Below are 26,503 nucleotides of genomic sequence, written 5' to 3' on the forward strand. Positions count from 1 at the left end.
CCAGATATTCACAAGAATATCTACACAACAGCATTTTGATTAGCTTTATTCCTAGTGTGGAAAAACTAAAAAAACCCAAATGTCAATCAGCATAACAATGAATGAGAAAATGATTGGTCTTTGTACAAAGGAATACTCCATAGTGATTATTTTTTTAAAATTCACTGACTCATGCAAAGCATGGGAAAGAAATCTCACAATGTTTTACTGAATGAAAAAATAGCACAAAAAGAGTATATACTAAGTTTCGAGAATAAGAAAAACTAATTGACGAAGACACCAATGAAGAGAGAACTAACAACCCCCAAGACTGAGGGATGAACATACACAGGGGAGGCTGGCAGAACTTCAAGAACAAGACATGGTCATTAGCTAGATATGGCTGGTAATCATATGGGTCCATACATATGTAACTGATCATCTAGCTGAACACTAACATTTGTGTACTTTAATGTATGTAAATTATACCTCAATATTTTAAAATCAGAAAAAATTTACTTTTCAAAATTCTTTCAAATTTCTAGCTATAATCTCAATTAGAGGTCCCATCCAATCACCAATCATACTTGCTTTTCCCGTGTATATTTTTAAATCTTCCTTTCTCGACTAGATATTTACTGACTAGATATTTACTAGACTGATATTTACTGTTTTCTGGGACCAGGTTGTACTCTCAGCCCTCAATACACACACTGATGTAATCCTCACAATCCCTATGCATTATCCCCATTGTGTACAAGAGGAAACAAGACTGGAAGGGGTGCATAACTTGCCTGAAGCCAAAGAGAATGCAGACCAGAGCCAGGATGTGAAACCAAGTCTGTAACTCTAAAATCAAATGCTTCCTCATATCTTAAAGCACTAAGTTCCACACCACTCAGTCCAACACTTGCTCCACTTGCCCTCTGACAAGCCCCAAATACATTAAGATCTTTCCCACTGACACCATATCATCCCCAGTTCTTCTTTGCTGAATAGAAAGCCCCAAAGAGCAGTTCTTCCTAGTAGTTCCTCTACATTCGGGTGAAGAAAAGGAACTGATACAAGACTTGGCCACGTGGCCTGCATTTAACAATCCAGATATGCCCTTGTCATTAATTCACTTATACTTGGTCATCTGTCACACAAAACTGTAATTCAAGTTACCCTTTTATTTTATTTTATTTTATTTTACAGGAGAAGGACTCTTCTACAGTCTGGAATATACTTGATTTCCTCTCTTTAGATCTCTGGACCTTCCCATGATAAGCCCAGAAAAACAACCAAAGTCCCTCAGCCCCTGAGCAAGGGTCCAGCAAAGTCCCTCAGTTCTGTAGGTCTGACTTGTGTGAGGAAGGTGTTCTGTCCAGGTGAGGACTCTGTAATATTACAACATAGATGTCCTGCCAGAATCCTCACTCCTCAAGTCCAGACCGAGGCAGAAGTGGCTTCTCTACGCATCTTGAAGATTCTCCAAGGTTTAGAAAGGACAATCACTCTTAAATGAATTAAACATGTATTGTTAGATAGATTATCAAACCTTCTCCTTCTGTTACTATTACCTACCCAAGGTTTACAAAAAACAGCCTCTATCTCTTTTGGTCTAAGGAGACGAGTAACCTTGCCATAGCCTCAGCCATGACTTTGGGTTTGAGTTCAAGGCCATTGAGCCAAAGAGAGACTGACCATGAAGCTAATGCAAGAAACTATCTATATAATACAACATAATAGATCTAAAGGGGGAAAATATATATGCACCATGAAGATACTTAAAATGCATGGAAAATACAACATTTTTTCTTGATTTGAAATAAAAAAGTCAACAAGTTCTTAGCATGAGATGGAAAAACCATTAATGGAAAGACACCACAGTCACAAGAGCCCTTCCTCAATGCCAACCACTACCAATACTGTTCAGTCCTGTATGTAGTAGAAGCCAACACAAGAGAAAGGAATGAAGTATAAACTGGAAAATAAATACATAAAAACAAGGCTGAGTAAAAGATACTCAATAAAGTAATTGAAGCTAAAATACTTATGTATCTGAGAAAAAGGAGATCTGAAAAATCACAATCTGAAAACTCCTAATTTTATATTATTTTATCTTACTAAAATTGAAAGCTTTCACATATATGAATAACAACCATTCAGAAGATGAAAGATAGAACATACCACATTCATAATGGCAATCAAAACATGAAGAGGAAATGTGCAAAATCTATCTGAAAAAAACTTTTGAAATATCTCCAGAGAATACAAAGGAAATCTAAGTAAGTGGAAAGATGCAATGTCCTTGAAAAGTAATATTCCACATAGACAAGGTCAAACCTTCCCCAGTAAATTCATAAATTTAATACAACTCCAACAGAAATAGCTAGTTGTATTTGTTTGGACAGAAAGCTGAATCTCAAGATCATATAAAAAATAGGTAAAGAAGAATAAGCAGGAAAAATAAGAATAACTATTTCTACCAGATATTAAAGTAATTATTAAAACATCAATAATTGGCAGGGCAAGGTGGTGCATGCCTCCCAGCACTTCAGGAGGCTAAGGCAGGAGGATCACGTTTGAGGCCAGCCTGAGCTACATAGTGAGTTCAAGGCCAGCTTGAAGTACATAGCAAGACCTAGTCTCAAAACAAACAAAAAACCCCATGTCAGTAATTAAGACAATATGGCAGTACATCAGAAGACAGAAGTTATTAAGGATGTATTTCAAATCGGTTGTGTAGAAATGGATTTTTTAGTAGAAAATGTTGAGACAACTGTATAGCCAATTGGACAAATATACCAATTCAATGAATCAAAAATTTTAAAATAAAAATAACATCATAAAAGAGCCTTATAACATGGCAGAGGGAAGACTTTTTCTACTAAAAAATTCAAAATCCAGAAACTATTAAAAATTTGATAAATTGGACTGCATAAAAATGTTTAAAAATCTGCACTACAAGAAGCATAAGCAAAGGGGCAAATACAAACTGCAAACTTAAAGAAATACTTATATCTTAGCACAGACAAAAATTAACCATCCAGGGGCTAGGGATTTAGCTCAACGGCACAGCACCTGCCTGGGAAGTGCAAGGTCCTGAGTTCGATCCCCAGTACCAAAAAAAAAAAAAAAAAGTCATCATCCAAATATATGAAGAGGTCTCAGGAATCAAAGAAAATCACAACAGCGTGACAGAATAATGGTCCAAAGATGTGAGTACATGACAGGTCTTAAAGAAATACAATTGGGGGGCCAGGGATTTAGCTCAGTGGTTTCGCAGCCTGCTGCGCATGCGCAAGGACCCGAGTTCGATCCCCGGTACCAAAAGAAAAAAAAAGAAATACAATTGGCCCTTAAACATGAACTGTGTGCAAAATCACTTTCTTCTTCAGAGAAATTAAAATAAACTACACCGAGTTTCCACTTCTTCCCCATCAGATTGGTACAAATCCAAAAATCTGACATCTGCTTGTTCTGTTCAGGAACGTACGGGGAGACACAAGCTTGAACACACTTTGTATGGCAGAACTAACAGCACAACATCGTGAAGGGAAGGGCACTTAGACATCAACAAGACAGTGAGATGTTATTTGCTTCTTACAAGTGTGCTTACTGTGGCAATATTTTGTAGCAGCAAAGGGTTGGGAACTACAGGTGAAAAGAACAATTTGCATTCATGTCATGAAATTTCTTGTATGCATTTTTTTAAAAAAAAGAAGAAACTTTCTAAGTAATAATATAGAAAGGTCTATAGGATATAAGTGAAAACCACAAGACTCAGGAAGTCAAGAAAGTACTAAACATTCCTAACAGCACACTTGTAATAGCACCAAAAACACTAGAACACCAACACGGGCAGAGGCAGTCAGTAACCAGGGTGGAAGCTACCCTTGTCAAAGCTGCATAGGGCCGGGGATTTAGCTCAGTGGTTCTGCCAGCTGCCCCGAAAGCACAAGGACCAAAGTTTGATCCCCGGTAACAAAAAAATAAAAATAAAAAAAAGCTCCATGTGTAAGTTCCTATGATTTCTGAATAAGTAAATGTATTATTATGCAAAATACAGAAATACGTTTAAAAGTATGTGAAACCCCAATTTAAAGTATCTCCACAAGGGTCTACACACGTACCCTCTGCAGGTTCAGCTGCTGGCTGTCCCTGAGTCACCACCTGGAGGCTCAGTGTGTGTGCAGAATTGTGAAGAACTCACATAACCATAAGCAGGCACCCTTTCATTCCAAATCTTAACCAAAAATACTTACCTCGCGGTAAACTTCAGAAGTTCCTATTACCCCCAGCCCCCAGATAAAGCACCAGTGTTTTCATATCTGGACAGGGGTCGACAAACAACATCGATTATTCTTGGCAGAAAAACAGAGCACAAAAGAGTATCAGTGGGCAGAGAATAAGGAGAGAGAAAATATACAGTCAGAACGCGCTCCCTCTGTTTCCATCACTGTCATTCTTTCCTGGTTATCCTTAGCTGCTTCATTTATCTCTTCCTGCTTTTTTTCACTTCTTTCCCAGCCTTTGTAAATGTCTTTCACTCTCTATATGGTCACTAAATCCACCATTTCAGACTGGGAGTGTAACCCAGTGGTAGTGCACTTGCCCAGCATGTGTAAGGCCCTAGGTTCAATCCCCAGCACTGTAATCAATCAATCAATCTATTTCAACTTTCACCTTCTGCAAATAATTCCCAACTGTTTATCTACCTACATTCCTGACTTCTTTCCCAAGGATCCTGCTTTTATCTGCTGCTGGAAAGTCCACCTCTCTCTCCACCACCCCAAAGCTCAGGTCCCAGCCCCCAGTGCCTTCTACCTTGGCTTCCTGTCTGACATCCCTCCTCCTGCCACCTCCTTGCCCTTCTCCTGTCTAATCTCACTTCCATAAAACTTCCAGATTCGTCCGTGCAAACTTTAAGATCTCCTCATCTAAAGCATTAACTGCTTAGCCTGGCATTCATTCAAAGCCTTTTAAAGTACATAATGGGTTTTTTTATTTGCTTTTTGGTTTGGGGTTTTCTTGGTGATGCTGGGGATGGAACCCAGGGCCTCACCCATGCTAGGTAAGTACTATACCACCAAGCTACATCCTGAATATCCAAGCTCAACTTCTACAGCCCCAGCTCATCTTCACTTAGCCTAGCTCCAGCCACATGAGTCAGTTAGTTATTAGGCACCTTCCTGATAGTTCGTAGGCTCTCCTCCCCTCCCAGCTTTGCTTATATTTTCTTCTACCTCTTCCTAAAATCAATCTAAGTTTTTCATATCAGCAGAACTCCATTTTTCCCTTGTTTTTCTTTTTTCTTTTTTTTTTTTTTTTTCCAGTACCAGGGATTGAACTCAGGACCTTTCGTTTGTGAGGCAGGCATGGCACCACTGAGCTAAATTCCTGGCCCTTCCATCGTTTTCTTGAGCTTAGGTACCACTATCTCCACTCATTATACAATGGAGGGGTTGTCTTAACTGATTATAAACAAAGACCAAAACGAGAAGGACCAAGTTACATCAAACTTATGAAATATCACTTCAAACTTCTAAAATTAAATTAGGCTCAACTAGAGGATATAAGGGTCGACTTGTCCTATGAGGGTAACAGCACCCCTTTTACTTATTTTTTTTATCTTTTTGCCCAAAAGAGGGAAAGAAAAATAAAAGACTTTTATCTTTGTCAATTACAAAATGCCTGTTTTTCTCTCTCCTTGCACAAAAGCCCTGCTGCCCAGACTTCTCTGTCAATTGGCCATCCTGTCAAGCTCATGGGACTAGAAGCAAAACACCACACACACTGGGCTTTTGCAAGACCTGCCAACAATGCTGAGGGTTATATGTGCTGACCATATATTGGCACGTAAACACACAGATCTGAACATGAATCAGTGAAAATGAGGATGTTAACTTACTTGAGCAAACTTGTGGCAACATCATAGCAGAAGGGGAAGGGATATAAATAACACACTGACAGATAACAACCTACTGAACAAAAAGCATACCAAGTTTGGAAAAAAGAAATATGTACTTACTCCTTGCAAAGACCTTCATTATTTTATATATTCTACCAAGTAGGTGGATATTGTTAATCACACATAGCCAAGACTTTGTTTAGTCTTAACTTTTTTTTTAATGAGGATGATTTCTGGAATTCATTATCAATTTTCCTTCACTTAAACCAATGGAGGAGCCGGGGATCTAGCTCAGTGCTACTGCTGCCTGCCTCACAAGCGCAAGGTACTGAGTTCAATCCCCGGTACCAAAAAAAAAAAAAAAAACAAAGGAGGCCTAGGTATGCAGCTAAGTATAGAGCTCATGCTTAGCATACATGAGGCCCTGGGTTCGTTCCATCCCCAGCATTACACACACACATGCTCGCACACAATGTCACTAGTTATAATGGGTTCAATGTTGTTTTCCGTAATGATTTGAAGAGCGTCATTTGCTATGAATATGGGCTATATCCAAAATTTTTTAGCTTTCTATAAAGGTCTGCAGCCACTGTTCCTCCAAGTTGTTGCTTTCTGCATACAGTGCATTTTTCCATGTACTTAAATCTGAACAGGCCAAAGTGTCCTGCACACAGAATGTGTCTGTCATTTCCTACATCCTCTTGCTACGGTCCACTCCTATTTCCCAGGTGAAATGACCAAGCACCACCGTCCAGTGCTCAGCACCAGAGAACACAGAGGTGACCAATTTATCCCTGTCCCAGAGGGTAACACCAAAGTTCTAACTGGTGAAGAGCAGGCCACACCTCTCTTTCCTCTTGATCTTGTTTACCAGGAGTCCCCAGAAATTACAGCAGACAGAAGGGTCTGCTGGTTCTGCTCCTGGAATCTAAATAGCCCAGGTAAAATAGTCAAAGCTCTTCCTTAGCCAATCCACCCTCCAGGGGACCCACAGCTTTGAAAAAAAGAAGCTGAGAAATCAGGTGTGTGACTGAGAAAGATGAATGAAGGCAGCACACAGCAGAGCTCCCATCACATTGCTCTTGGGTTACCACACAGAGAGAGGGGAAAGTCCCACCAGGGTTTGTCCACCACCTGGACATCCTAACATCACTGGCTTCTCCCCAGCCCAAGCCAAAAAAAGGGTTCTGTCTAGCACAAGTCTGGGAGACTCGGTCTCCTCCCTGAGTGCAGGAGCCTCCTCTCCTTAGTGCTGAGCCACCAAGTCCTCCATCCCCAGGCTTTATGCACACTGACACCCTGTTCACTCACCTGGTTTGTTTAGGAACTTATCCTGCCCCAAGAGTTCCAGGAAGAAAAGAGAGAGGTGAGAAACGCCATCTCCAAAGACTCTTAGAGAAAGGAGAAAAGGTGATGGGAATGGAAGAGTTGTTCCTTGCTCTAAGAATAAAAGGACTGAACACTGGGCGTGGTAGCCCATGCCTGTAATCCCAGCACTTAGGAGGCTGGGGCAGGAGGACTGCCCAAATTCGGGGCCTGCCTGGGCTACATGTATAGTGAGTGCAAGGTCTGGACATAATGAGACACTGTCTCAAAAAAAAAAGAACAAAAGGACTGAAGAGCATCCCTGCCTCCTCCACCTATAGAACAAGTGACCCATAGGAGGATATGGCCACTGCTACAGGGACAAATCCAGCCTGAGGACTGCTGTGAGTCCAAGGCCAGCCTGAAGTACGAAGTGAAACCCTGGCTCAAAAAACATTAAAGGAGTGGGCTGGGGATTTAGCTCAGGGGCACCACACCTGTACCAAAAAAAAAAATTAAAGGAGTAAGTTTTGGTTTGTTTGTTTCTTTGTTTGTTTTTGGTACCAGGAATCAAACTCAGGGTCTTGCACTTGCCAGACAGGTGCTGTACCACTGAGCTACATCCCCACTAGGGTTTATTTTGTTAATGATTTCAGAGGATCCAGTCCATGGTGGAAGGGCATGGTGGAGCAAGGCTGTATGTAATTCATGGCAGTTAGGAAGCACAGGAGGGGAATAGCACCAGATAAGAAGGGGCCAAGGACCAAACACAGTCCCCAAGATCACACCTCCATGTTACACCCAGGAAGTGTGCTCTAGGCAGCTCACAAGCCAATCAAGTTGGCAATCCAGCTTAACTGTCACAATGCTCAACATCCATAGAGAGGCACACAACATTGGCATACAGAAGACACTCAGGAAAATTCAAATGGCTCAGCCCTGTGTGGTTGATCTGCTGGCTGTGTAATGCAGTATTTGTTCTGGTGACAGGCATGCTGGTTGAGTATTACTCTACTCAGGACACTACGGCCAGCCTTTCTCTGCTATGTAATCAAGCCTGGTTTTTCTATCCTAGTTTAAAGCAGCATCTTTGGATTAATGGTCCAGAATATAGTCCCTCTCTGTGATCACTCATTCATCAAAACCAGCATGACTGGGCCAGGGATTTAGCTCAGTGGTTTCGCCGCCTGTTGTGCAAGGACCCGAGTTCGATCCCTGGTACCAAAAAAAAAAAAAAAAAAAAAAAAAAACAGCCTGACTGCTTTAGATTATTTTTCTTTTGCGCACTGGAGACTGAACACTGGGCCTTAGGCCTGGCAAGCACTATCGTGCTATAGCCCCCAGGATTATAGTCTTATTTTCTAGGTGGTTTAAAACATTAAATAATTTAAAAGCATTCAATAAACTACACTGTACTTTCAATTACATCAAATTCAAACAGACCTCAAACAATACAACCAACACACCCAATCCCTCCGCAGGCTCCCTTCCATTTATCAGTGATGTGTGACATGCAGGGTAAGGATCATTCAGTCTGATTCCAGGCCCACATGGAAAGGCCAGCTCCAAGTCAGACACATTGTTCAAAGAGTTCTGAGGCCACATCTCCATTCAGTGACAAAAACTTCATCAACTAGTGAGGTCTGCCAAAGTGGCTCTGTTATTTGGGATTAGGATAGAATCAAAGCTTTACAGGGTCGGGGATTTAGCTCAGTGGTTTCACCACCTGCTGTGCAAGCACAAGGACCCGAGTTCGATTCCCAGTACCAAAAAAAAAAGAATCAAAGCTTTACCAAGATGGAGGTACCTTCTATATTCACATTTCTACTGGTTCACTTATCTGTAATAGAATAGTCTGCCCCCTCTGCTTACCCTCCAGGGTTCTGTCAGGCCCAAATCCAAGCCCTGGCTAGCCAGATCACTGGATTCATTTGCCTACCCACAGCCAAAAGTGTAAGAAAAGCCCATGAAAATGGAGAAATGAGCTTATTTACAATATGGCCAAACTGAGAGGACAGCTAGCCCACCACTAGATCTGGGAAATATCATGTGTTTGTTATCAGGGTTCTAGGGTGCTGTGGTGTCCTTGTAGAGACTTTTTCCAGGTTCTTGTTGGTGAAGATACATATAAAAGGTAGTTAAATGTAGAAAAGAAGTGTATGCTCTGCTGAGTGAGAGTGGATCACTGAGAGAGAGGACAGTGGCCAAGAGATTGTTAATGACCGCTACTCCTCAGGCTGAGGTCAATCTAGGCTGTCCTATTGAAAACCTTCTTGATCTCGAGCCAGAAAAACTGAAGATGGCACTTTCTGATTGGTCCCAGTGCAGGGCTTGGAAACTGTTTTCAGTGCTAGGTTCCTGCATCTCCATGATTGACAGGTCATGCCCACTTGCCCACCCATCTGGCCTCACCCTAATCTCCTGTAGACTTAGCCAAGCTTGGGCTGATAGCCTTGAACCTTGAACTGGCCTCCTCAGGCCTGAGGGTGGAGGGTGACACTCTCAGCATGAGGAAGCCTGGAAAAACTGTCTATAAAAAAGAAAAAGGGGCCAGGGGATTCAGCTCAGTGGCACTGTGCCTGCCTCACAAGCACAAGGTCCTGAGTTCTATCCCCAGTACCACCAAAAAAAAAAAAACGAAAAGAAAAAAAAGGGGCTGGGGATTTAGCTCAGTGGTGCCGCTGCCTGCTTCACAAGTACAAGGTCCTAGTTCCATCCCAGGTACCAAAAATAATTAATAAATAAATAAATAAATAAATAAATAAGAAAATCTGAGTTTTTAACAGTCCACCCTCATGACTGGATCAGAGGGCCCTCACTCTTGCGTCCCATGAGGTTGCAGGGAAAAGGCAGGTGTCTTGGGTCAGGAAGCAGAGCCTTGTGCTTGCACTTCCCGCCTCCAGATGTGTGAAAAATGTTTCTGAAGCACACAAGCCGCGTAGGCTATGACGTTTTGATATAGCAGCCCAAAGAGACCAAAAAAGTACAAAGTTCAGAGTACTAGAAATTTACTTTTTTCTCTTGAAAAAGGCAGATGAGAAAATCTGCTCTCTTTTTGGTCATCATATAATCCAGGAGATTTCAAAAAACATACAAAATAATCAATGCTGACTGTAACGTGTGAAGATTTTTAACCCCCAATATAAACATTAATCATGGCATTAACCATGTGTTTTGAAGTATAAATGGAAGTGAGAGGTTGTGAGTACTGTCTGTAACCAATCATCAACCAACACCAGAGAGACCAGCAGGCTTCAGAGTAACAGGCAGACTTCCATTCTAACAACAAACATCTTATAACACACTTGATATACTGTTGACCAATATTTCTGCTGAGAGCCCACATGAACTAATTCAATTAAATGAGAAATTCCATAACACAGGATTCATAAAACCATTGTCCAATGAGTCATCAATTCAATTAAAATGTCAGCCTCAGCCTGTTTCTTTGAGGAACTATCCTGACCAGGCCCATTGATGTAAATAGTTTGCTTTCTACCTCCAAAAAAAATATAAAATAAAATAAAATAAAATGGTTTGGCATGTATGTACGGCATCTGATTATAATGCTAAATATTCTCCAGAGATATACTTCCTCAGAAACATTACTGATTGAGGTTGAACTGTTATGCGTTTCCTAACTAATGAAGGGGAGGGGGTCCTACTATACCCTTGACACAACACAGAACACTTCCTTGGCCCTGTGTGTAGGGGTTTTCCCACGGCAATAATAAACTAATGTAGGTAAAAATTAATAAGCAGTCAGAGAGGGATCTGGCCCTGGAGAGAGTCGTGCAGAGGGTGAAACACATGAAATTTGCATCTGGAGGCGAGTTTAAAGAAAGCCAAGCCTCAAGATGGAGACACAATGGCCAGGCCTACAAGTCCACCTGGAGATAAACAACTTGAGATTATACTGTAGCTACCACCACCTTGTCCAGTGGCCCCAGATAATGCATAGAAAGGTGATTCCCATCTTTCCAGGAATCCCTTTGTTCTTTCTACATAAGTTATGGAAAAGCTAAAGTTGATGGTGCTCACCATATACCCTTGCTTCATGCCTTGCTTCCCTACTGGAGCAGTATTAGCTAAGTGCCAGGAAAGGATAAGGGGAGCACAGTGACCAAGCCAACACTCAGCAGAGGAGGTTCCATTTGTAGAACAGTCCTGTCAACCATCTGTGATGACTAATCTGATGGTTTTGAGACAAACAAGCAAGCAAGCAAGCAAAGACAAGCCTTTGGCTTCTACAAAATGATATTAAGATGTGTGGCTAGAAATGTATAGTAGTCTAGCAAATTCTTGCTGTTAAGTAATTTTTGTTCCAAGTACAAAAACTGTACCCCATGCCTCTACCAAAACCTATACAGTATTTTCTATTAAGACAATGTAGGGCCGGAGATTTAGTTCAGTGGTTCCGGCGCCTGCCTCGAAAGCACAAGGTCCCGAGTTTGATCCTCGGTACCAAAAAAAAAAGACAATGTAAAAAAATTAACTACTAAATATTTTTGTGGACCATGTCTCAATCTCTATTCAAACAAATAAATTATAAAAGTATCTGGAGATTGTTAGGGAAATATAAATATGGACTGTGTTCTAGATGGTATTAAGAAATTATTTTTTGTTTTGTTTTGTTTTGTTTTGTTTTGTTTATTTATTTATTTTTGTATGGTTTGGTTTGGTACCAGGGATCGAACTCAGGACCTTGTGCTTATGAGGCAGGCAAAGCGCCACTGAGCTAAATCCTAGGCCCAAGAAATTATTAAACTTACACTGGCCATGGTGGTGCATACCTGTAATCCCAGCACTCTGGAAGACTGAGGCAGAGAAGTACAAGTTTGAGCCCAGCCTGAGCAACTTGCCAACTTAGTGAGACCCTGTCTCAAAAATTTAAAAAGGGCTGGGGATGTAGCTTGATGCAAAGGCCCTAGGTTCAATCCCCAGTACCACCAAAAAGAAAAATTAAGTTATTGAACTTGTTAAAAGAGACAATAGCCTTATAGTTATTGGGAAAGGTTTATTTTTTTAAGTGCACAAAAAGACATGAAATTTTGTCTTCAAATTAAATACTTAGCAGGGCTGGGGATTTAGCTCAGTGGTTCCAGCGCCTGCCTTGCAAGCACAAGGTCCCAAGTTCGATCCCCAGTACCAAAAAAAAAAAAAAATTAAATACTTAGCAAAAAAACAGAAGGGGTGATAAAATGAATGAGTATGGCAAAATCTTGACCTGTATTGAACCTATATGGGGCTCATACTACCTTATCTATGATTGAAAATCATCATCCTCAAGCAGAATATTCACCAAGAGGGACAGATGATATTCCTATGTTATAGTTTGGACTGGAATGTCCCCAAAGACTCATGTGCTAAAGGACTGGTCACCAGCCCACAGCACTATGAGGAGGCAATAGAACCCTTAGAAGGTGGGGGCTAATGGAAGAAGTTAGGTGATGGTGGGCACGCAGCTGAAAAGGACACTAAGACCCTTCTGTTTCTCTCTGCTTCCTGGCTGCCTCACCTGCCACACACTCACTATGATATACTGCACCACCACCGACCAAACTAACAGGCAGAGCGAGCCACCATGGACAGAAAAAACTGTAAACCAAAATAAAACTCTGCTTCACTAAGGTGATATCTCTGGTATTCTGCCACAGTGATGAAAAGCTGAGTAATACTTTTCCTTCCAAATCCCATAATTGGATCACTTTGCTCTCTACAAACAGCAAGTCAGGTTCCAGTACTTTATCGATAAAATAACCCCATTAGTGCACTATACTCCCCCCTCCCCGCCCCAATCTGGGAAGGCAATAGGAACTGGTTTTACATTCAGAGAGTTTACATCAAGACAACAGTACTAAGTCAGCTTAACAAATTTAAATAAACTATTGAGCCGGAGATAGCTCAGTAGTTCAGCAGGTATAGTGCTTGTCTAGCCACACAAAGGCTCTGGGTTCCTCTCCAGTACCTCAAAAAACCAAAACAAAAAAAGTATCAAAAACAGCTTTCCCAGGGCCAGGAATTTAGCTCAGTGGAGCCTCACCTGCCTCACAAGCACAAGGTCCTGAGTTAAATCCCCAGTACCAGAAAAAAAAAAAAAGCTTTCCCTAGACCAAATAAGTGTAAAAAGGCAACACTCTTCAAATTCTGTTAATAAAATATTACCTTACATTTTCTGTGAATTTGAAAGATTCTGTTAATGTTGTGGTAGCCAACATATTCAGGAAATCAATCTGGTTAGTCCAATACCTCACAGAAAAAAAGTTACAAAAGTAGTTAGAAGGAAATGTTAGGCAACCCGACTTCTTTCTGAATAGGTGTAACAAGAAAAGTTCACCTCTGCCTTTTGCATTTTTTAAGGGTTTGGATGGACAAAGGGGCAAGGTCTGGGGTCAGGAGGTACAAGCAGAAGAGCAGTGTGGCACAGGGGCTTGATGAATGGCAGACCTCATGGCCCAAATCTGCACTCAGAGCACCAGTTGTAGGAGGACTTGTGGAGGCTGCAGGTGTTTCCACTGCCCACAAGGCTGAGTCAGGCCAGCTGCATACCAGGGAGGGGCAAGGTGAGATAACTTCACAGCAACCCTATGCACAATATCTGTAGTGCTTATGACTCACCCTCAAGTCAACTGCATGCCTTCATTCACACCTGTTGACTTTTGATCAGTAATCATTAAAACGTCCTGGTGTCATCATGCAATTATACTAGAATTCATCTTGAGTCAAAGAACTACATAAGTAACTATATTAATCATAATTAGAATCAAAATTACTGTGTCAAGCTTAACAGTTTCCTGGCACTCAGTCAGGAACCCAAAGTATGAGGTGGGGAGCTCTTCAAAGTCGAGCGGTCAGGGCCTGGGATGTAGCTCAGCAGTGAAACACCTGCCTGGCAGGTGCAAGGTCCTGAGTTCGATCCCCAGTACCGAAAAAAAAACAACAAAGTCTAGCAGTCTCTCACACTATTTCCAAGAGACTAACACGAAACCTGCTCCAACCTTGTGAAACTTCAGTCCCAGGCCAAGGGAACGACTCTGTCCTGTGGGGAAAGGAAAAGTGAGGAGAAGCAGTGAAGGAGTTGTTGGCATTCTCTTCTCTGTCCCAGCCTCCTGGGCCATGGTCCGACCACATACGATCTCAGAACCAGGACAGGGGTCAGGGTGTTACGGTTCCATGTGGCCCATGCTCAGGATAACAAGGTTAATGTGAAGTGGGAAGAATGCACCTTCATCTTTGCGCCTTCAACCTTGAGGAAGGAGGTGCAACAGGGGTTCTTAAGGACAGCTTATTCATAATCATGTCTGAAGCTCAATAAATGAGTTTTCAATAAATTGTACAGCAGCGTATGGCTAAAGAGAGAATTGTTTAACTACAAAGATAATGTTTCCCTAGGCTTTCAAATGACTTATTTAATAAAAGCACATAAGAAATATAATGCAAGAGGGACTTGACAGGGAGACTTGAAATTTGTTTCAAAATATGGACCTCATTAAGTAAAACAAATAGAAGGACTGTGTGCATGAGTGTGTACAGAAAATAAATGCAACTGTTTTCCCTGTCTGGCCAATCTCTGCCAGCTGCTCATCAAAACCTATAATGAGGACTGTGTCACCCAGACATGTGAGAATCACACCCGCAGAGCTGGGGCCCAGTCCTGCCCAAAATCTTCACCTATACGGCCCGCTCCACGCAGACTATGGGAGCACTGGCACCTTTGGGAACAGAAACACATTCCCCAGAAGACAGACCTTGCACCAGCCAGGAACACGATGCTCGGTGCATTTCATCAGCCTCTCAGCGGTCCAGGATGGTGACACTGGTTCTCTGAGGACCGCAAACAACCAGTCTGCATCTGCAGGTACACACCCACAAGTCCCAGCTACCCCAGGCATGGAGTCAGAATGGAAGCAGAGGTGCCCGGCAGGCATAGTTGTGGGACTAAAGGGTGAACTCATCACAGACCAGAGCCGACATCAGATCTCACCTTGTCCTCTGCTTATGCACTTAGAGTTTATCACAGCAGCCTGTGAGACTGGACTACACCTTCCTTTCATCTCTGGCTCCCAGGACAGCCTTAGATAGTACTGTGCTCAATAACTGTAAGAGTCAATTTCACAGGCTGAAAGGAAGTGCAGCCACTCTGAATGAAATACAACACACTTCAAAGGGACCAGCCTTACTCTGAACCAGTATGATTTATATTTTTTCCTCCTGTTCACTTCCACTCTGTTCTGGAGTTTCCATGAGAAAGACCAGGGTCAAAAAATAGATCATCCAGGCTGGGGATGTAGCTCAGCAGTGCCACAGCTGCCTGGCAAGTGCAAGGTCCTGAGTTCCATCCCCAGTACCAGAAAAAAAAAGAAAATAGAACAAGCAGATGTATGACAACAGTAATAATAACCCAGCACATAAAAGTGTTCATAAAATCTTTAAAAAACCCTACACCTCTGCTACTGAACACCCTCACCTAGTGATTTTTTAAATCCCTTTAACCTTGAAATACCTTGTACCTTCTTAAATTCATGGCCCAAGACATGTACCACAACCACCTCAATACTGTATATAGGGCCCACAAAATTCACTCAAGTCTCACCAAGTGCAACAGAAAACTGGCAACAAAGTTTGTTCTTTCCCTAAATCATAAGGACATACATTTTAAAATGTACCCAGAGAAGTTAAAAATTGGTAGATCTGCTATATCTGAAAGTATCTGACAAAAAAAAGATCATATATAATCATAAATATCCAGGTTAAGCTGAGCATGGTGGTACATGCCTATAATCCCAACACTCAGGAGGCTGAGGCAGGAGAATTGCCACAAGTTGGAGGCCAGCCTGGACTACTTGGTGAGACCCCCGTATCAAGAAAAACAAAAAAAAAAGAAATATCCAGATTGATAAATATGTGATTGGTAAGAATACACCAGGGAGCTCTTCTAGCTGCTTCAGTCATTTGAAGAACCAATTACACAAAAAATGCACAGATCTTTTCAGTTAAATACTTCGTTATTGCCAAAACTCATCAGTACACAATTTCTTTTTTTTTTTTTTTTTTTTGGTACTGGGGATCGAACTTGGGTCCTTGCGCTTGCACAGCAGGTGACGAAACCACTGAGCTAAATCCCCGGCCCAGTACACAATTTCTATAACTCCTTTTAGACCAACCTCCAAAGATAAATTCCTTCCAGTGAAGTGTCTGACAGTTTTACCATTAGTATGTGTGTGTGTAACCCTAAACAAGATGGGCACAAAACTTTCTACAGTTTTTGAAAAGCACATAGACACTTATCCTGTTCCTTAATTCTAGTAATGTATTTCTTCCTTAGTGCTTGGCTATCACTCCTACAGCATCCTACTCCCTTATGAACCCAGAATCTTAAACATTCTTAGAATTCTTGCCCTAAGTGAAAGAGCTCCTTAAAGGCAAAGCACAGAAAAGACAGGGACTGTGGTTAGCTTGGTTGATTGGTTCGCTTACTTCTACCAAAAGCTAATAGGTATGATATGAGAAAAGGGGATATCATGGTCAAACAAGTAGAGGAAACACTACATTAAATAAAATTAAACATGCTTCTTTATTGTAGGACTTCTGAACCTTTGTCACTATGCAACAGTACCCTCCAAAAAGAAGGGAGGATATGATGGCTCCTGAGCTTATTTCACTACACGGTCTGCTGTTGCTGCTGCTGGTGTTGTCGTCGTCGTCGTCGTCGTCGTCGTCGTCGTCGTCGTCGTCGTCATTGTTGTTGTTGTTTTGAGGGGATTTTTGGTGCTGAGGATTGAAACCAAGGCCTCCTATATACTAAGCATGCCATACCCTCAGCCAAGAGGTTTAAATTTCATGTACAATATTACACATTAGCTTTCAAAGTAAGGCATATTTTAAGGGACACATCTGAGAACCCCAAGTCAGGAGTTATGGTGCTAACAAAACCTCAGTTACAGCTAATTTGCAGGCTCTCCCACCACTCCCGCTCTGACTGGACATGGTTCACATGGTCCCCTAAGGGCTTCTGTTTTGGAGGTGTGGCCCCAACGTGGTAGGACTGCAGTGGTGTAGACCTTTACCAAGTGGGACCCAGAGAGAGGCCCTGGGTCAGTTGAGGGTGCTGCCCTCAGTAACCCCTGAAACCCTACAGTGCTTCTTGCAAATACGGGCTGTTAGAAAAGCTTGAGGCTGACCTGAGCCACTCCTTGCTTCCTGCCTCGCCACGTGATCCTGCCACCCTGAGGTACTCCCCAGAGTGGGACAGTTGTGGGTGCCTGGAATCTCCAGAGCTGTGAGCTAAATAAATTTCTTCTGGCATGAGTAGGCTCCTCAGGTACTTTGTTATAGGGATGAAAAGCTACCAGAGCACCTCCCTGTTCTTAAACCACTGACTGCACCTTTAGAACCATGGGCAACCATATTCAGATGCATGCACTTAGTATATGTGCTGCTAAAGTAAGCACAGAATGCATGTGCTTAGAAAGCAAAGCCACACCTGTAAGAACACATGGTGACCCAACACATATGATCATCTTCATGACAAAAGCCAATCAAAATTCTGGCAGCTGTTACTCTGAATGAAGGATAGACTCTAATGATCCAAGGCCTGTAGAAGCACTTGTCTCTGCATATTTCAAGTTCAAATGGTAAGAGCTACTCAATTTGAGTGTTTTAACAATCATAATGAAAAGGAAGACTTACCAACAGAAGCTGAATTTTTAAGCACCGACTCCTTTGGGGCACCTTTTTCAATTCGGAGTGTGGCCCACTGTTCAAAGAAACAATATTAATTTAAACTCCTGAAGACACAATGGAAAATACTTAAACCATGCTCATACAGAAGTAAAATGAAGCATTAAATCCTGGCACTTTTTGCATTCATGAGCCACTCTAGTTAATCTGGCAATATGTCATTACAAGTCCTAGGTGTACCCTTATTTTAGTCACTGATGAAGCCCCCGTACATACAGGAAAAATCTTGGTCCTGTCTAAATCTTCTTGAATACATCTGTGCCCTAGTAAATTACTCCTTGAGGGCTGTGAGGTGCGGTGGGCAGGAGAACAACTTATGGCACCAAGAAGATCTGGGCTTGAGGGTTGGAGGTATAGCTCCAGGCAATGGAGCCAGGCAAGGGCCAGAGTTTGATCCCCAGCACTGTTACAAAGGCCTCAGTTTTCTCATCCTAAAAGGAGGATAATCATTCCCATCTCACTGGGTTGTTGTCAAGATTAAGTGACATAACACATGCAAAGACCTAAATACAGGGCACAAAGCATAACAGCTATTTTCATAGCAAACTAGTCATTCAAGTGTGAGATACACTTAAAGAGACATGAGACATAAGCTTGCGGAAGGCTAAGGATGTTGCTTGGTGGTAGAGTGCCTCCCTAACATACATGAGGCCCTGGGTTTGATCCTCAGCACTCCAAAGAAAAGAAAGAACCACCAGACTTGGAAAGCTGGGAATAATCAATGAAATGAATACCTAAAGAAAACCATCCCTCCCCCGGCTGCTTATCTACTAAGATGTCTGGGGAAAATGGCATGCTTATGAGGATCCAAAGCTTAAAAGAATTTAAAAACTGGAGAAATAACTCATTTTGCTTTGAATGTACAGAGAAGTGTAAAAAGATATACCAAGATGGGATTTAAGTTTAAGAAGGGCTGTGAGCACAGATCTGTGGTAGAGCACTTGTATAGTATGCAGAAGGCCAGGTTTCATTCCCCAGAGCCACCACCTGCCAAAAAAACACATTTACAATGATGTCTACAGGGTTACAATTCAGAAGCAAGCAATGTCTAAACTGACTGATTTGAGAAGGAAGAAAAAGGTAAAAGCATTGTAGTAATTATAATACACACCCAGGAAGGGGCAAAAGAGTTATTATTAAGTAAAGACAAAAACCTCAGTTATTTCGAGGTTCAGATCACGTGTATTAACTGGAGGGATTAAAACCTTTTGTCAAATAAATAAGAAAACACTGAGAGAGAATGAATAGCCTAAAACCTATGTGTGAAGGTCAAGCACTGTGGTGTGGCCAGGCTGCTACAACCCCTGCACAACAACCCCAAAGCCAAGTGGGCACCGCCAGGCACATAGGCCGACCTATAAATAGAGGCCTAATCTTCTCAGTTCTAATCTGGCTGCATCCTTTTCTACTCATGCTGACTGACTTACTGCAAGACTTCTCAAACTCTGACTCCTGTCTTTTCTCCTCGGAGATAAAGGTTAATTTCTGTGCTTTTTCACTTAAATCTTTGGTGCTCATTAGTATATATAAGTAAGTCAAAGATAGGTCAAAATAAAATTTTGTAAACAATCAATTATTATTAATCTCATAACTCACTTTTCTATCATGAGCATAAGATTTAAAATAAATGTAGCTATCTTAGACTAGAACAATTATCCCATGCTCACATACAATGGATAATACTGGTGTTTTGTGGCAGTTAATAGCTGTTATACCCCACCCCTGAAATTCAAACATTGAAGCTGAAACTCCCAGTACTTCCACAAGTACGTACATCCCTTATATTGGGATTTAAGGTCTTTAAAGAGATGGTTAATTTAACATAAAGCTCTTAAGAGTGGCCCTCTACTCCTATCTGACTGGTGTCTTGTAAAAGAGGAAATCTGGGTGCCCAGACACCACAGATGTGTGTGCACAGAAGAAAGATCACATGTCAACCACATGTAAGCCCAAGAATGAGGCCTCAGTATGAAGCCAAGCCTGTCCACACCCTGACCTTGGACTCCAGCCCTCAGGAATTGTGAGCAAACACAGCTCTGCTGCGTAAGCAGTCCAGGCTGTGGGACTTTGTTTTGGCAGCCCTAGCCAAGCAGACAGTGACATCCTCATGGGGAAAGTGACACTGCTCCCCAAGCGAGGCACACTGCAGTCTCAGAAGGCATCAGTTCTCCTGAGAGGGAAGCACCAGTAATTTGCCCTGCAAAATGCAGTGCCCCCGCTCAAGACACGCAGATGGTAAAGTTGGAAGAGCAGCTGAGCAATTCCTATGGGGATCCCAGAACACACTTCTCTCCTGCAGTTTCCGCTGCACTGACAGGGAAGCTGTGCCTGTGGCCTGGAACCAGCCCAAGAGATGCACCAGAAGTGCAAGCCTGCAGCTTCCTGGCAGGAGACATTAACCTCCTCTGGATCCACTTCATCATCTCTAGATGGGGACAAGAAGGGTGGCTGAGAAAAATGAAGAGAACTTCTCTGATGCCCAACATATAGTAGGGCACCCGGTAAAACAAGGATGGCTTCCTCCAGGGTTAGTGTTCCAGATGCCAAGGGGAGAGACCAGCTCGCTTTTAGTCTGGTGAATTACTCTAGTTGGTGGGATTATCTCAGACCCAGAGTCTAACCTTCGATTTCACTAAGATTTAATTTCTGTCCACCTAGAGTTAGAGACTTTCAGAGATGAGCTTGTACTCAATCATGAGTTTAATTCCCCTCAAGAAAACCAATTTTCCAATGGTAGTGGGAGACATGCCCTGGAGCCATCAGGCAGGTGTCCGTGTAAGGAAAACCTCTTGCTGAGTAAGGAAGCCAAAGGGATGCTTGGCGTACATGGAATTGGATTGGAGATCCCTTTGGGGTACCATCGCTTGTTGATCATGGCAGCCCGGAGTTCCTATGTTTGTCTTTCGTTACATTCCAGTCCTAAGAACACCCTTTGCGCTTTTTAAATCAGAACTGGATAGTTCTCAAAGTTCTTCGGTTATAATTTACATATCATGCATACTCTAGTTTATTTACTTTTACAAATTCCATTATCAATGAGTGGCTTTTTAATGATCATAAACTCAAACTGGAGGTTGAGCTGTGCATATAGCAAACTTTCTGAAGAGCTGACCATAGTAATTTTTACTGTCAAGAGGCTCCCCAAGCTGTATGCTTTTCTCTGTCCCCTTTTTAGAAAAATTAGAAAAAAGAACTGATGGAGTGGAAGGAAGGAAATGATACATAAAATAAAAATTATCTAATCTAACCAGATAATACAGACAATGGACACATAGCAAGGATTATTTTTTCAACACTATTGAAGAGTAAAAGCACAAACAGGTTCCTCCAAATTTCTGACTTTGTTTTGTGCCCTGAGACAGATCACTTAGGATCTCAGCCTTGGTTTCTACCCACTTATAGGGATCTGCTTCACTGGGTTATTCTATAGATTAAATGAGGAGGGTAAATGAAAGCACTTGCTACTTTTTTTTTTTTTTTTTTTTTTTTTTGATGCCTGAGATCGAACACAGGACCTTGCACTTTCAAGGCAGGTGGCAGAACCACTGAGCTAAATCCCCGGCCCCTTTGTTTTTTGTTTTTGAGACAAGGTATTCCTAGGTAGTCTAGGCTGGTCTCAAATTTGGGATACTCGGTAAGTGCTGGCTGGGATCACAGTTTGCCCACCAGGCCCTGCTTGGGACACTCTTCATTACTGTTTTATGTATTTGTTCATGTGAGGCTATGATTTCACCTATCTTCAGATCTATGCTATGTCAGCACCTTCTATTAGCAGATTCTTTTTACCTCTTATATGTTATCCCTTTCCTTTTCTCTCTCCTCACCCACCCTTAGTTTTTTGTCTTTTTAAATAGGAATGTCATAATTCTCAGGTAGTTACCAATACCTCCGTATGATACTTCCTCCAGTATTGGAAGTATAATAAATGTGCTGGAAGGCCCTGCTGTGTGTGAAAGTAATAATAAAGAAAAGCTGCCAAAGCCATTGTGGTTTTCATTTAACTCCACAATGGCTCTCTAAGATGGGATCTAACATTGCTGACACTGAAAGACTTGGGGATAGGGACTCAGAGGATGTTTGTCCGGGCAGTGGTGTACCACAGTCTGTGGTGGGATTAGGATTTTACTTTGAATCTGGAGCCTCAGTTCTTAGTCTGCCCAGAGACTTTCCTCTTGCTATAGATGGTGGCCAGGTGCTGAGTAAAGCTTTCAATTTGAATTTTTATACAAAGGGGGACAGCATGGGTGTGATGTACCTTCATCAGGTCTCACTGGGGTGGGAACACACTGCCAGGAGAACACTTGGATCATTTCAGAGTTCTGAGGACAGGGAGCACAGGCTAAGAGGACCAGCTCTATGGCCAGGAATTCCAAAGGCCTGACAGTAGGAAGCTCTAAGAAAACAAAGTGTGACTGCACTCAGGATGGAATAGCAGTCAGAAAAGTCCAACTCAGGGAAACATCTCCCAAGTAGTAACAGCAGAACTTCAAAATATGATGGCTGACCAAGTGCCAACAACTGGAAACTGGATACAGAAGATGTGGCTTTTTTATAAAATGGAGTAAAGCCATAAAGAATGAGAAACTAGAGACATTTATAGCTAAATGGATGCATATTGAGGCCACACTCTTAAATGAAATAAATAGGACACACATGTGTAAATACCGAATAGTTTCTCTAGTGTGAGAAACTGATAGTGTAAATAAGGATTAAAACGAATAATTGATAATGTGAAATAGGAAGAAAAGGTCCAAAGGGGTAGGGGTGGTGGGAGGGGAAGGGGAAAGGAAAGAAGGGAAAGGAAAAATTATGAGAAAAGAAAAAAAATGGAAACAAAGTCTATGTAAATAGGGAAGGGTGGAAGGGGTGAAGGGCACACAGGTAATGGGGAAAAAATAAGAACCAAGATACATAATGTACAGGTACAAGCACCCAATGATAAATGTAAATGTATTGTATACCTAAAATGTACCAATAAAAGAATTTAAAGGAAAAAAAAAGAAATGGCAAGGCAAAACTAAATAAAGTTAAGAATAATTTTCCTGGGCTGGGGATTTAGCTCAGTGGTTTCGCTGCCTGCTGTGCAAGCGCAAGGACCCGAGTTCGATCCCCGGTACCAAAAAAAAAGAAAAAGAAAAAGAATAATTTTCCTACTCCCTTAAAAAGAAAATATGATGGCTGAGGATGAAAAATCAAATATGACTGCAAGGACTCAGCAAAGAAATAGCCACGAAAAGAAGGTTCGTGGAGTAAAACAGGACATCACCAGATGGATGTCTGAAACCACCCCAATATTGAGGAAGAATGGATAAAGTCCTACAGACAGACGGAAAATGAGGGCAGAAGAACAGGAGCCCATATCAGAGGCAGGAACTAGAGAAAGATGGTAGACTGAGTAATCATGCCTTTTTTTTAATAGCCGAAAACATAGATAAGACATAACACCTAAGATATCCAGGCATCTGTCTAAGATGAATGTATCGGAATAGGTGTTATTGTTACTCCTATCCTACAGATAAGTAAAATGAACAACAAGTAGGTGACCTGCATAAGGACACACATATTGAGAACCACAGCTGGGATTTGGGTACCAAATCTAAACAAATCCATACAGTCTGCTGGGCCTCTCAGTTGACTCCTGTTTCCACGTTAACACAATCAAACCACTGATTTCTGAGACTAAGCTTCCTTGACTGTAATGGGCATAGCATTTGCCCTCCCTACCCCTCAGGCCTTTTGAAACTTAACAAGAACCCTGCGAGGGTTAGCCAGGTTAACAGAGCTGCCTGTAAGGGTAAGCCACGATTAACAGAGCAAGGCTAAACTGTTCCCTACAGAGTCTTCCATCTAACACTGTGCTCCACACAATTTGGAAACAAAAGGCAGCAGAGGTGAGGTAAAAGTGTACACCTTTGCATGGCATTTCCAGTGTCAATGATTAGATAAACTTTCCCCGACTTCACTAAAATAAAATCAGATTTCCTTCTGATACACTGCAATTGGCTTCTTATCTTGGGAATAAAGCAGAGCATGTTGCCTTTCCGAACGAGGACGCCCAGTGCCCCAAGGACCTCTGGAACCTGGGTTGTAAACTAAGGGCACTGAAGGGACCACGCAGGGCTCTCGGGCTATGAGCGAGTGCGCAGACGCCAAAGGCTGTCGCGGGCTTCAGCTAATCAGTAAGAGAACGCCGACGTCAGGCCTAGGGTGCAGTGGTCCCACAAGTTGGTCCGGTCGTCTCAACCGGGGAGATGTCGCGGATGAGATGGGGACACCGACCTCTGGGCCGCTGCCTTCTGGACCCAGCTCTGCCAGGCTCGGCTGTCGCAGCCCGGGCCCCGCCCCCTCCCCGCCCCCTCCCCGCCGCCCTGGTCCACGCCCCCGGCCCTCACCTCCAGAGTCTTCACCAGGATCCTCATGTAGACCTCAGAGATGCCCAGCGACACCCCGAAGGCCGAGGGCAGCAGGATGAGGCCGAGCACCAGCGTCAGCCAGGTGGAGAGCACCTTGGCGACCAGGTCCGCGCCCTCCATGCTCGCCCCGCGGAGCACACGCGCAACTGATGTCGCCTGTTCCCAGGTGGCAGAACCGGGCTCGCGCGACCTCTGCAGCTGGAGAGGAAGGAAAACTGAGAACCGTGCGACCGCCTCCTTCCTTCCTTCCTCCCCAGCTCCCCACGAAGCAGCGTAGCCCAGGGAGCGCAGAGCCAGTGATTCACGGCGCCCGGAGCCAGGAGCCAGAAGCCCGCGGCGCTCGCCCCGCCCCAAGAGCCTATTTCAGCACCGCCCCCGCACCGCACCGCCTGTGGCCCCGCCCCCCCGACTCAGAGCCCGCTCCCAGCCGAAGGGGTCGCCAATCCCCCCCCCACGGAAATCCGGCCCCGTCCCTCCCGTGAGGCTCCGCCCACCCCGCCTCCAAGCCACCGCCCATCCCAGAGCTGAGGGCAAAGCTCGCATCCACTCGCGCTTTTGGCACGCTGAAGGGACTACGAGCGAGCGCAGCGAAGAAAATCCGACAGCCCGGTCCACAGCCCCTCGTGGTAGCACTCATCCCTAGTCGGACCAGCAGTAAGGTTCGGGGTTGTCTGGCTGGAAAGACGCGGAGGGCCACAGGACCGGATTGAAACCCTAGGAACTGCAGTGGGCAAAGCCAGGCGTGCGGAGGGGCCGAGGAAGCGGCAGCCCTGGTGCAGAGCCGGGCGCTTCTCCCTGCGCCTCGCCGGGTCCGATGACAACCCCTCCTCGGCGGGGACAAGTCGAGTTCTAGTAACCCTGGGACGGTGCGGTCGCCAGGTCACAGCGGGCAGTGGGGAAAGACGGCCCGGAAGCTGTGCCCCCGCCCGGGGAGAGGGGTCCTGCATGAGTGCCCGTGCAACACAAAACCCCGAGATGGTTTAGCCCTGGACCGTACCCTCTACGTCCTGCAGCTTCAGTGACCGAAGAGCCCCGCGTGACTGTGGCGAAGGTTCCTGGCCAAGGACACGCGCGGACAGTCTGTGTCTCTCACTCTTCGGTGCTTATGGCTCATAAGTAAACTGCGCGGGCTGGTTTTGATTTGGGGTCTTGTTTGAGAAATGCTTTTTTTTTTTTTTTGCTTTTAATGAGTTAATAACTTCCCCCCCCATTACATTTATTGGTACATTTTCGATATAAAATACAGTTACATTCATCATTGGGATCTTGTTCCTTTACATGAGTATCTTGGTTCTTCCCCCCCCTTCCCTGCCCTCCCTTCACCCCCTCCACCCTTCCCTATTTGCAAAGACTTTGCTTCCCTTTTTTTCCTTTTCTCATATTTTTTCTTTTCCCTTTTTTCCTTTCCCCTACCCCACCTACTTCCCCTCCTCCTTTAGACCTTTTCTTCCTGTTACATAATATCAATTATACATTTTTTAAATTACAATATCAAGATCTAGGAGACATTACCACAGATTTTAGAGAATTTAAAAGGATATAGAAAGCATATTTCAAAAATCTGTTTTGAAATACATTTGACAACTTCTAAGAAGTAGCTTGGAAGACAAATTAATGAAACTAACTCTGGAGGAAATATAAAATTTGAATAGCACCTATTAAAGAAAGTATATTCCCAGCTTGAAAACCTACCTTTATGACAACAGCAGGCTCATATACATTTTAACGATAAATTATATCAAGCAATTAAAGCAGAAAAAAAAAGGAACACTTCTCCCCTCATTTTAGGAAATCAACATTGTGCTAATTCTAAAACTGGATAAAGATAATAGAAGAAAAAAGTATGAACATAGATAGAAATTTGTTTAACAAATTTGTTTTTTGACTCCTGATTTTAATGCAGATAAGAGAATTCCAGAAAGTGTTTCCCAGGGTTTGGATAGGCTGATGAATGCACATTTTTTCTTTAGGTCAATGGAGCAGTGTGCCCCCCCCCCCCGCCCCCTGCCGCCACACTTTGGTGTCTCATTCCCTGAGCCCCAATTACAAACAGTGGTCTATGGCAAAAATTGCTCTGGGCTCTGTATGTAGTGTTTGACTTTCAGTCTCTTCTCTGATGCGAGTTTAAGCTTCCTTAGTAAATGAAATAGTGGGAATAGTTGTGTTCCAT

The 26,503-nt window shown here is 43.1% G+C and overlaps 1 protein-coding gene across 2 annotated transcripts in view; it reads right to left on the reverse strand.

The window, feature by feature from the left end:
• The window catches only part of Gpat3 (glycerol-3-phosphate acyltransferase 3), a 53,691-nt gene extending 27,366 nt beyond the window's left edge, over positions 1-26,325 (reverse strand). Inside the window, exons 1-2 of one of the 2 annotated variants that reach the window (XM_087199308.1) lie at positions 24,313-26,325; positions 17,870-17,936 (exon numbers count right to left, since the gene is read on the reverse strand). In XM_087199308.1, the coding sequence (XP_087055434.1) occupies positions 17,870-17,936; positions 24,313-24,453 (208 nt within the window). In that variant the 5' untranslated portion in view covers positions 24,454-26,325. The remainder of the gene's footprint in view (positions 1-17,869; positions 17,937-24,312) is intronic. The other variant, NM_001310300.1, reaches the window with a different exon arrangement.
• Between the last annotated feature and the right edge of the window lie 178 nt (positions 26,326-26,503).

This window comes from Heterocephalus glaber, unplaced genomic scaffold (assembly GCF_053883595.1).
Source record: "Heterocephalus glaber isolate CG9 unplaced genomic scaffold, H.glaber_assembly_v1.0 deba00001698, whole genome shotgun sequence".
Lineage (NCBI taxonomy): Eukaryota > Metazoa > Chordata > Mammalia > Rodentia > Bathyergidae > Heterocephalus > Heterocephalus glaber.